At 35.3% G+C, this 12,763-nt stretch overlaps 1 protein-coding gene across 1 annotated transcript in view; it reads right to left on the reverse strand.

Moving 5' to 3' along the window:
* THOC1 (THO complex subunit 1) overlaps window positions 1-12,763 on the reverse strand; it is a 56,643-nt gene that overhangs the window by 23,857 nt on the left and 20,023 nt on the right. Inside the window, exons 10-11 of the mRNA XM_055324618.1 lie at window positions 6,982-7,090; window positions 5,448-5,579 (exon numbers count right to left, since the gene is read on the reverse strand). Of these exons, the coding sequence (XP_055180593.1) occupies window positions 5,448-5,579; window positions 6,982-7,090 (241 nt within the window). The remainder of the gene's footprint in view (window positions 1-5,447; window positions 5,580-6,981; window positions 7,091-12,763) is intronic.

The following is a 12,763-nucleotide window of genomic DNA, read 5'->3' on the forward strand; positions in this document are numbered from 1 at the left end:
ACACAATGTCAGCAAAACACTCAAACTGCAAAGTTTGTAAAGCCCTAAAGATTCATCAGTGCTTTCACTGCCCACGGCAGAGATAGGCAAGCATCCAAATAAAATTCTGGAAAATAAAGTAACCCAAAAGTTTGTACATAATTCAACTGAAGTGTCCAGATACATTGTCTTATAGCTTATACCATAGTGAGGTCTCCCTACTCATGAAATCTTAATGGTAAGCCAATTACGTTTCCATTTACTTTCCATTCCTCAGTGGCCACCCAAGGCCCAACACTGATGTTCCTTTTGTTTGGTTATTTCAAAGCCCAAATCAAGTCTGTCAAACCATTCTAATCACAACTGTGAAAAGCCCTACCAGATGACTCAGATGGGCGGTATCAAGACAGAAGGCTCAATGACTGATTTTACATCAAGGTTCATTAGTGGAAGACATCACTCCAATTCTGCTTAAGAGTTGCTGAGTTCTTATATGATTTTTAAAATATAAGACTTTCTTCCATCTTGGAACTATAGGAAAATGTCAGCCTCGCCCAGTTAACACCTTTTGCTATTAACTTTTCTTTCCTCAAAGGTACAGGGACCAACAATCTAGTTTTTATTTAAATTTCAGACCATGATAATGACCTACAAGAACTTCATGGTCAAGTACTGGAATTTGCTGGAGGGCTGGCTCTATCTCTGGCCTGCAGACAAAGAAAACTCAAGTCATATTCCAGAGCTGTCTAAAAACTCCCCAGACCTGTTGAAAAGGGGGTTCACATGAAACAACTAATGAGACAAAATTATAGGATACAGATTAGCCTGCTTGTTCCTAACTAAGCTATGAGTCATAAAGGAATAGGCCTATCTTTGCCTTCACTGCATATTCAATCTTGGATACTTCTCAAATGGATACAGTAAGTACAATTTAAGGCAGAACAACTTTCTGCCAAGAACTTTTTTTTTTTTTTTTAAATGTCCAAAAGTCTTCATCTGAGTTCTTCACACAATGCAGAGACTGGGCAGGTTGTTAATTTTCTTTTCTCCATGAACAAGAATGGCCTTAATGACCATACTAGGATTAATAGTGTGAGACTGTGGGCAGCCACCCTGGTAACTGCTGGCTGCCATGTATTCCAACTGATCTTTTCCATTTGGACACTGAGTTTCAAATGTACAGGGAAGAGGAGTTAGTATTGTGAAGAACTGGGCAATCCCGGTATCTATACCGAGTTACTGGTAATACTTTTTATGAGAACTCAAAGATACCAGAATACATTCCTTTAACTATCATGTTAATATCATGGTACTTAAATATTTTAAAATGTTGGTTCTGCTTTTACATGCTACATCGTGGTGAAGAAGGAATCTCTACAATACCAGTGCCTTTTACAGGGGTATGATAAATCGGGATAATTAGAGGTGAAATCTTCCCTTAAAATTTCTGAGTGTGAGCCTGGACTAATATTAAGGAACAGGTAGTTCTACACTGAAAAAAAAAAAAAAAAAAAAAAAAACAAAAGGAAACAAAAAATCTAAAAGCCCTCAGCACTATATTTAGTGACTGCTATTCCTGGATTATTTTATTCTGCTAACAAGAAAACTGTATTGTTAGAACTTAGTGTTTGCAATCATACCCGAGCAGCATAAAAAAAGTGGCCCTTGAAAATTATAATACCACTTTGTTTCTATAGGAAATATCTCTCTTTGAGAAAGAAGTATGATAATTCACAAAAACACCTATTTTATTTGTAGAAGCGTGCCTACCCGGAGGGGGACACTTGACGGGATGAGCACTGGGTGTTATTCTGTATGTTGGTAAATTGAACACCAATAAAAATTAATTTATTTAAAAAAATAAAAAAAAATAAAAAAAAAAAAAGAAGCGTGCCTACCTGTGGTTACCATGTAACTGGACTGTCTATAACTACAAAGGTTGTAACATCCTTTCCATGCACTGTATTCTGATTCTCCCTCTCTAAGGAAAACTAGGATCACATTCATGTAAGCAAAACAAAATGCTTCTGGGCAGTAACATTTCCATCAGATGTGTGAATATATCAAATGGATTTAAAATATTGTATAAAGTACTACAGAGATGTGAAAGGCTTCTTTCAGTGGAACAGTAGAACTTATAAAATAAAATGGTATATACTTTTAATGCTATAGGTAATGTACTACACATATTTTCACTTGGATATTGAGTAGTAAACATTGGAAATACACTGTAAAAATATGAAGAATGTACAAGAAGGGTTCTTATTCAGATCTAAATTTAAGATAAAATTGCTACATAAGAGGCAATAGAGAACTGATGATACAAAACATTACATGCTTCACATTCTCTTTGTTACAATTTTCTGTACTTTTTTCCCCTCATATTTTAAAGTAGGAAGCTTCTCAAAGTTGCTTTTACCCCTCATGGTATTATGTTATGGAATTCCAGAGCTTAATCCTGGAAAGCTCATGCTCTCCTAACTGCTGATGAGAGAAAGTTCACAAAGAATCAATAAAGAAACTACTCAGAGAGCCAGTTCTGGGAAAGTGGTGAATGGAGACCAGTACAAAAGCACAGATTTTACACTCCATGGAAATTTCTCTGAAAGTGTGTATTTTTGTTGTTTTATTATTAAAATATCCTTGGAAATGTTATTTATATGAAGAACTTTAACATCCAGAGTTTTGAAATAGCTGTCATGTCCTGAAAAATGTAACCTGTAACTCCTAAAAGTATACAGAACTTTTCTTGGTTGTTTTATTTTGGAAGATTTTTGACCCAATTATTATTTAAATAGCTCAGCTTTCTGAAAAGTATGTCTTTAGAAAATTTTGAATTCTTTATTCAATCAAAAGAGTTTTTTATATGTTTCAATTAATAAATATGACCAGATTTTTAAGAATCCAACTTGATAATCTGTCTTAAATTAAATCTATTTATACTTGTTATTATTGATATATTGGATTGATCTCTTTCTGCTTTTTTTTCTCCCTTCCATCAGCTGGGTTTATAAAATAGTCTATATTCCTTCCTGTGCCCCTTTTAGCTTTTTGCTGTTTAAGAGCTACAAGTTGTTTTCTTTTGGTGGTACCCTTTTAATACATATAATAAAGTCTAAAGTTATTTGGTACTTCCTCCTCCAGAAGATTTTAAGGATTGATGAATATGCTTAAATTACTCATTAAACATGTTTTCCTCCCCATGTTACTATTGTCATCTAGTTTAAATTCCACATTAAGGGGGATCCCTTGGTGGCTCAGTGGTTTGGTGTCTGCCTTCAGCCCAGGGCGTGATCCTGGGGACCTGGGAGAGAGTCCGACATCAGGCTCCCTGCATGGAGCCTGCTTCTCCCTCTACCTGTGTCTCTGCCTTTCTCTCTCTGTCTCTCGTAAATAAATAAATATTTGAAAAAAAAGATTCCACATTAGGAATTTTTAAAAATGAGTTTTTATGACATTTTTGTTTTTAATCAATAAATTTATCATTTGTCAAGTTTTGTGGTCACCACTACTTTCTATGTTCCATTCTTTCAATTCCCTTCCTCCTGGAGAAAGCTTTAGTAGTTTTTCAAAAAGAGGGTCTATTTTCCTGGTTAATGAAAATGTGTATTTTGTCCACAGTCTTGAATACATTTAGCTGGGTATGAAATTCTAGACTGATAGCCACCCCCCGCCCTTAGTACTATAATACTATAATATTTCACCACTGTCTTCTGTCCATTCTAGTGTATTTGTCTTTTTTTTCCCCCTTTGGTGGCTTTTAAGGTTTTCTCTTTAACCCTAGAGTTACAGCATGATGTACTGAAGTATGGATTTGACTTCTTTATCCTGCTGGTAGTTGTAGCATATTTTTAATCTGAAAACTTGGTATAACCTTCAGTTCTTTTCAATATAGTTTTCCCACCATTCCTTCCATTTATTTTGTTCTTTAAAAATCCTATTGGGTATTTGCTGGAATTTCTCCATTGACCAAGCATTGCTCTTAACTGCTCCTTTAGGTTAACAAACAAACAAACAAACAAACAAACAAACAAAAAACCCTGTTTCTGGGTGAACCTCTCATCATTACCTTCCAGTCATAGTTCTCATTTCATCTACATCTAATCTATAGTTTAATTCTGTATATTCCAATTTGGTTTCGATGACTACATTTTTCATTTCTAAGTCTCTCAATTAGTAGTCATATTCAACCATTCTATATCATTTCTGCCTTTTCAGTTTCACAATTTTTTATTCATTCTCAATGGATGTTATATCATCAATTATCTTTTTATCTAAAACATGTATTTTAAAGTCATGGTCAAGCTGTGTGTCTGGAATAAATACATATATATCCCAATAGTTGATTTGGTTGGAGGTCTTTCCTAGTATTGAATTTCTTTATGAATTTTGGAATTGCAGTGTATCAGAGTTTTGAATGGGAGGCTTTTGCTTTGGGATGTTTGTTTACTTCTTCTTTCTCTCTGTGTACATCCTTTCTTGTCTAGTAGGTTTGCATTTGCTTCTACCAGGGCCCCTGGAGTCAAGTCTGGAAAAAGTCTTATAATGAATATCTGGAGCAACTCTTTCATTAGTATACTGTGGATATCATATATCCAGTCCAGAATAAGCGGAAACAAAGCTTGACATGAAGCTGTGTCTTTGTTATCCCTAGACCCACAGCTTCCTATAAATCCATAGCCCTGGGCAGAAAATTGGTAACATTTTTTCTTAGCTTCTTTTCAAAAGTGGGTAAAGTTCCACCCTAGTTCCTGGCTTCAAGCAGGGAATCTGGCTGGTCCCCTGGTCCCATATGAAACACATCTGGTGTCTATCACTTGTAGCCAAACTCTTGGGTGCCACCACCTTCTTGGGATGAGTCCAGCAGGCCTAAGACTTCAGTATCACTCACTACTTGGCATTTCTGATCCATTAAGATATTTTTCTTGTTTCTGGAAGCCCAGCTTTGTCTTTCTCCTTTTATATTTACCTGTCAATTCTATGTGTCTGGAGCAAAGGGAGTAAGTCAAAACATACACTTAATGTGCCATCTTGACTGGAAAATTTACATAATCCTTTAACATTGTATTTGAGCAAAATTTAATGATTAAGCTGTGTAAGTAAAATTATCAGGGAATATTTAAACCCCTTATTAGTACCCAAATGACAAACTAATTATAAAATATCATTTTCATAAATGTAAATTAAATCCTAACTTGAGGTTCAAAACACATGCACCTGAAAACAATTACACTGCAAAATAAGCCTATAACACAGACAATGCAGAACAACTTCTTTCAGGTCTGAAATCAAATTAGTCTTACTTGTGCAAGGAAGACACAGACTCTCAAACTAATACTTACCAGCTTTAACCAAAACTAAAGAAATATTTCTGTGAAACTTAACTTAAAAAGAGTATCAGCTAAACAGAAAAACAGACAACTACTTATTATGCTTAGTAAAAAAAAAAAAAAAAGAAAAATGTATACCTTTTCACTTGTTAAAAATTTTGCAAAATATACATGTTCTCCTCCTGTTTTTAATTCTTCCATTTTTTTCCTTGAGGCTTGAGTATCATCTAATTTATAACTTTTAAAAACAGCTAGAACTTCTTCAGAATACTGCAAAGTAAAAATACCAATTAGTTTTATTTGGTATTGTTGCCCAATAATTTTTTTAGTGCTTTTTTATATCAAAATATTTAGAATTTACTCATAGTTAACCACGTATGCACATTGTAAAGCACATAAAACAAGAAAAACTATGATGGCAAAATGAGATTAAAACTATTTGGTATGAGAGTTCATGGTATTGTCAAAGCAGGAATAAACTTTCTACTCCTGAGGAAATGTAATTTCTTATGCAGTTTGTGTAAGGGACCAACAGAGAATGTAATGCTTTGAGAGTATCCAGAAATTTACCAGTGAAATGAGATGTTTAACCAGCTGTTAAATGCTGAAGCATTTCTTGTGCTAAATGCTGTGACCAAATAAAACAATGACATCAAATCCTACCCAGCTGGGGAACAATTCTAGATGATTTCTTATTCACCACTTAATCTGAACACATACCATGCTACTTTTAAGAGCTACCTATTTGCTTTTGATTTTGACTATAATCAAAAAGGACAACTGGTATTTAAGCAGCCAAGAAAAAGAAATATAGGGAATTCTTATAAAACAAAGACTAGCCATTTTTTTTTCTGATAGTAGATATATTAGGCTTGTTAACCTTTTTTTTTTTTTTAATATTTTTAAGTAATCTCTATACCTAAAGTGTGGATCAAATTTAAAACCCTGACATCAAGCGTAGCATGTTCTACTGACTGAGCCTGCAAGGCACCTCTAGGCTTGTTAATCTTAAAAATAAAACTACCAAGGGCACCGGGATGGTGCAGTTGGTCAAGTGTCTGATTCTTGGTTTTTTAGCAAGGTCCATCTCTTCCAGTTGGCTCTGCAAATGGCAACTAGTGCTGAATGTGAAAGTTCTCCCTGCTGGCTTTCGATTCCATTTTAAAAGAAGCTTCCTTCTATTAATATTCACAGGCTATCTGGCTCATATGGTCTCTGTCACACTACTCAAATATGCCATTACAGTACACAAATATCTACAAGTATGAGCATGGCTGTGTCCCAAGATAACTAACTCTATCTATGAAAACAGGCAGAAGGCTGGATTTGGCCCATGGCTATAGTTTGCAATCCTTATTATTTCAAGTATCAACAGGACACTTGAAATAATTTTGTGCAAAGTGAAGACAACATATTTGACAAAAATTCATCAACTCATGTTGACAATACTATATAAAAACAAACAAAAAACCCAAGGCTGTAATTATGAACTTTTAAATCCCTAAATCATACTACTTCACAAAATCTGTGGTTTATAACATTAGAAAATAGGCGTAAACATGTAAGAGTTAAAATTATATAATAACAAGCATACTGGATAAGAGTCAAACTTTACTTCTGCCATTAACTGTAAAAATATTGGGTTTTGGGTACCAGGTGGTCAGCAACTCACCTTAAGAAAAGTTTTCCATGAAATCTTCTCATAGCATTGCACAGGGTTCCTGAAGTAATCCTGAAGTGACCAGAATTTTCGATACAGGTTGTAATCAATTGGAATGGAGCTAATAAAATAAATGTTATATTAAATAAATCACTTAAGTTCTTTTAGAAATATCTAAGTGCTCCTAACTTTTCTTAGTTCATATACCCCTTTAAGAAGCTGATGATAGCTACAACTCCTTTCCCCAGAAAAGTGCACATTCATACTTCTATAAACTTTTATAAACAATTTCAGGGGATTCAAAGACCCTAAAAAGACCCACTTTATCTAGAACTCCTGGATTCTGGCCCAGTACATGATTGTTTAGATTTAAGACCATGTTTCCCAACCTCTCTTGTGGTTAGGTGTGGCCCCATTGGTTAAATTCTGGCTACTTGGGAATAGAAGTAATATGTTCAAATCCGGGCCATGTTTTACCATTTTCCTTTATCCCGTTTTGCTGGCCATAATACACATATGATGATGAGCCACATGGACTATAGGAAAAAAAGCAAATACCAAGAGATAGTGGGACAAGTTAGGAGGAACATAGGTCCCTAGACAATCTCCCTGAAAAGTGATACTCTACTAGCTGTAAACTGCCTGTCTCCAGACTTTTCCTCAAGAAAGAAATCAACTTCCACATTAAGCTAGTGTCACCTTTAAACTATGCTAAAGGCCATGGCATGAGACAGATATGTAAAGTACACATCAACTCAGTATTACAAAAATAAGCCTTTTCTTTAGTATCTTTATTACAGTATTCCTAATTCAACTTGCACTTTCACTGTTACAAATCTGCATTATCAATACACATTCTTTAAATTTTTAAATTTACCAAAATTACACTATGTTTTGATTTTAAAAGTTAAACATTTCAGACTTTACCTAAGAGATTTTTGTTTTTAACAAAATTTTCTATAGCATTCAAAACACCCATTATGTAAAAAAAAATGCTTGTGGTATTAACTATTTCATATCCTCAAATATTCACTAAAATTTTCAACATCACCTATGTAAAATTAATTTTATTTCTAAACACAATTGTGTACTACTTTCTAATCTTCCTAAATAAACCTTAATAAACTGAATCTATGGATTACAGTTAGCATTTTCTCTAAGCCTCATAGCCATACAAGTGTTCCAAGGAAGACTGTAATTTCATGTGGCAAACAGGAAGGGGGTTGGGGTTTAGTGAGCCACACAGCACTATGATGTTAAGAGTCTTGCCTTCTCTAGTCTGGTCAATAATAGGAAGCTAAGTTAATCTTCCACTCTTCATCTTTGAGATGGATATATTTAAAATTACTTTTTTAATGACTAGGGAGTATCAGGGGCCATATTATAATGTATTTTAAAGGATTATAGAAAAGTAAAAGGAGTATAATTTTTATCATGTACTTTTTAATTTTTAAGGTTTTGGGGTGAGAGGGTAATGTTTAAAAACCTGAAAAATGCCATGCATACTACATACATACATACATACATACGTGTGTGTGTGTGTGTGTGTGTGTAGTGCAAAAATCAGTTTTCTAGAAAAATGTCTGAAAAGCCATTAGTGAAGAATGCCAAAGGAAAAGTAGTTTAGTATAACATGTGGAAACACATGTGATAAAGATTCTCACCATATGACTCTAATTCATATGGTTAAGATTACAAAGTACAAGTTCGTATCATAAAATACCTATTTAAAGAATTTTATTAAATTTATATTAATTGGTATATAGATTTAAAAAACCCACATACACCTACACACATAGTAACAGATCACTTATATTAGATTCACACTTCTGACAACTGTAACTGCCTGGAACAAAGCTTTGAACTTGGCAATAACTGAAAAAGCCCTTGGTCTGCAAGAAAACAGCAGTTTAACAAAGTGCATGCACTTCATTTTACAAAAGAGGATTGAAATTATACTTAGGTACTTACCTAAATTATAACCACTTTGAATTATGTATAAAGGTAAATAACTATTTTATTTACCTTGAGATAAAAGAATGCTACCTTTGCTAGAACTACTAATATTTGAAACATGTGGATCTTGTTTCAAATCAATAATGAAGAATACTGACAACTTTTAATTGACCAAAATCCAGCTCCTGCCAAAAGTTTTATCAAGAATCAGCAGTAGTCAAAAAAATCGAAGGGGCATGTTAACTTTCATTCTTTCTACACTCTTTCCTAGTAAAAACTCTGAAAACAGGAAAACAGTGATCTGAACGTCAACTGACATCAACTATTTTCTATAACTGAAGCAATTTCATTGACTTATAACGAGATTATAAATCTGGGTTTTGGGCAGCCCAGGTGGCTCAGCAGTTTAGCACTGCCTTCAGCCCAGGGTGTGATCCTGGAGACCCAGGATCAAGTCCCACGTCAGGCTTCCTGCATGGAGCCTGTTTCTCCCTCTGCCTGTGTCTCTGCCTCTCTCTCTCTTCTCTCTGTCTCTCATGAATAAATAAATAAAATCTTAAAAAAAAAAAAATCTGGGTTTTATACAGATCAAGTTAAAAAAAAAGTCATGCACACATAAAACCCATAAAAGGAACATTTTCCAAAATGTGCAAGTAAATTGGAAAAAAGAAAAAGCCACATGTAAAATAATTAATACCCATGAAATAACATGGTATTTGTGTAGTTCCATACGCTTAATAAAGAATGTTTTTGAGGGGCGCCTGGGTGGCTCAGTTGGTTGGGCATCTGCCTTCAGCTCAGGTCATGATCCTGGGGTCATGGGATCGAGTCCCATGTGGGGCTCCCTGCTTAGCAAGTAGTCTGCTTCTCCCTCTCCTCCCTAGTCATTCTCTCTCTCTCTCTTTCTCTATTTCTGCCTCTCTCAAATAAATAAAAATTTTAAAAAAAGAAATGTTTTTGAAACCAAACTGCTTTTGAAGATTTTCTAGTTTTATATGTACAGTTACACACACACACACACAGTTACTCAGTTACCACATATGAGAATATAATAAACACCTCTTGAAACGTAGTACAAGAAAAGTTTGCCTCTTACTAATGCGATACGGTCTCTAATCAGAATGAGAATTACGTAACCATTATATGTTCCTTTATTGTCTCACTTGCCAGAAAGCTCACATCTTAATTTACTGTTTGATACTAATAACAATCTTACTCTAAGTTGTTAATTATCATCGCCTACTTATTAAACCTTCTGATCTCTTTTTCATTTGGCCTAGTATTTATCTTAGGTGCCTCACAGGAGAAATTTTATAGTAGTATTAATATATGACTACTAGAAAACCTTTTAATTGAGGCACTAAAATTTTTAAATATCTTCTCGTTTGAAAGTTCCAATCCATGCTGTCCCTCCATGGCTTTTTCTTCATGTCTCAATGTCCTGAAAATCATTTACACTCAATGTCACCACATCCTCACCCTCCTTTCATGTTTTGATCCACTGCAATTTGACCTCTAACTTCAACATTCCACAAATACATCTGGATTCTGTATTTATCTACACAAAGCATATGTAACTACTTGTTGTATACGAAAACCGTAACATATTAAGGTGAGAGTTACAGTCTAAAACAGAATGTTGGGACGCCTGGGTGGCTCGGCAGTTGAGCATCTGCCTTTTGCTCTGGGTGTGATCCCGGAGACCTGGAAACGAGTCCCGAATTGGGCTCCTTGCAGGGAGCCTGCTTCTCCCTCTGCCTTTGTCTCTGACTCTCTCTCTCTCTCTGTGTGTCTTTCATGAATAAATATATAAATCTTTAAAATATATATATTAAAAAAAATAAAAACAATGTTTTCGGGGTGCCTGGGTGGCTCAGTCTGTTGGGTGTCTGCCTTCGGCCTGGGTCATGATCACAGGGTCCTGGAATGGAGCCCTGAGTCGAGCTCCCTGCTCAGTGGGGAATCTGCTTCTCCCTCTGCCTCTGTCCCCCGCTCATGCTCTCTAATAAATAAATAAAATCTTAAAAAAAAAAAGAAAAAAAAAAGTTTTGTAACTATTTTAACCAAGATGTTCTGCAACTTGACATTTTTTAAAATGTTGAGCTGGTGATTTTACAGAACATTAAATTGGATTTTTTTTTAATCCAGAATTTTTTACTGGTGTATTTGACCCAAATCTGAAATGGGCTTCATACTATAGATACATGGGTAATGTGTTCTCTGTAAATGACAGTGCCTAAAACAATCTGGTGATACAATTAGTCACAAAGTAATTTCCTAATCTCTTCCTTTATTTAAAAAATAGTGAAGAGGATTTAAAAGGTAAAACCTGCAGTTTTAAGATAAGTCACTGGAATGTTAAGTATAGCATAGGGAATGCAGTCAACAACACATTATAATAGGTTGACAGATGGCAGCTAGACTTATCCTGGGGATCACGTCCTACTGTGTAAAAACACGAATCATTATGTTGTATACCTGAAACTAATGTATTACTGTATATCAACCACATTTCAATTAAAAAAAGGACAAAATAAAATAAAATGATTGTGACAGACTAAGAGTATTGAATCCTGTTTACCTGATTTTTCTGCAACTGGGACTAGCTAATAGTCAATGGGGCCGATTTATCTATACAGGTTTAGGCAGAGTCTAACTACACAAAACTGCATTGGGCAGTTTGTCTTTGGGGGCTCTTTTTACATTTCAGGTGACCTGTTATGTTGAAGCCTACTGCCTTGATCCTTTATGTTGCTCAGGTCAGACCCCAAAAGTATACTCTATACACAATGTACATGAAGAAATAGGTCTCTAAAAAACCACAACAAAAACAAAAACCCAAAACACAGAACTATAGCTAGTAATAAGAGCTAACAAATAAACTGTTCTAATAAGCGCTTTCCGTAGATCACTGTATATAACATCAACAACTAAAGAAACAATAACTACTGTGTATCTTAGACCATATCCAAGCACCATCTCATTTAATAATCTCAATGAGCAGGTAGGGCCATTACTACATTATATATTTTTTTTTTAAGATTTTATTTATTCATGAGAGACACACAGAGAGAGAGAGAGAGAGAGAGAGAGGCAGAGACAGAGACATAGACAGAGGGAGAAGCAGGCTCCATGCAGGAAGCCCGACGTGGGACTCGATCATCCCAGGTCCCCAGGATCAGGCCCTGGGCTGAAGGTGGCGCTAAACCGCTGAGCTACCCGGGCTGTCCCCCATTACTACATTTTAAAGACACTGCAACTGAGTTGCAGGGAAGTCAGGTAATTGCTTTAGGTTACATGGCTAGAATTGGAATTCAGCCTGGAGCCACACTACTCTCGATGCTTCTTTGGAGATAATGTGTTTGAATCTGAAATCTGGGATGCAGGTATACACATCTCTCTGTGCAGGTATTAGAAACTCTTCTTGATCCTCGAGAAATTCAATTGCAACTGATAACTTTTGTCACCTCAGACACCTGGAAGTGAATATTTTCCTTCATATCTCCCTTTTTCTCTTCCTAATTGCTCCTAATGAGCATTAGGAAGAAATTATTTGGAAAGAAAGCACAGAGTTAGCAGATGAGATACGAAACAAAAGATGGGTATGGGAAGGGAAGAAGAGGGAAAGGAGGTTACTTATTCTTCTTACTTCATTAAAAAGCCAGCCCATTATCCACAGGCACTAGGTCCACAAAGTTAATAGAAGGAAAAAGGGGAGGAGTGCCTAGGTTGCCTATGGTTGGGTTTTCAAATGTTAGGAATATGCGTAAAGTAGGCCATGTAAATAATGAATTGTCTGTATGTAATTTAGAAACCAACTGATAAAGCCTAGTAGTGA

Source organism: Nyctereutes procyonoides, unplaced genomic scaffold (assembly GCF_905146905.1).
Source record: "Nyctereutes procyonoides isolate TBG_1078 unplaced genomic scaffold, NYPRO_anot_genome, whole genome shotgun sequence".
Taxonomy (NCBI): Eukaryota; Metazoa; Chordata; class Mammalia; order Carnivora; family Canidae; genus Nyctereutes; species Nyctereutes procyonoides.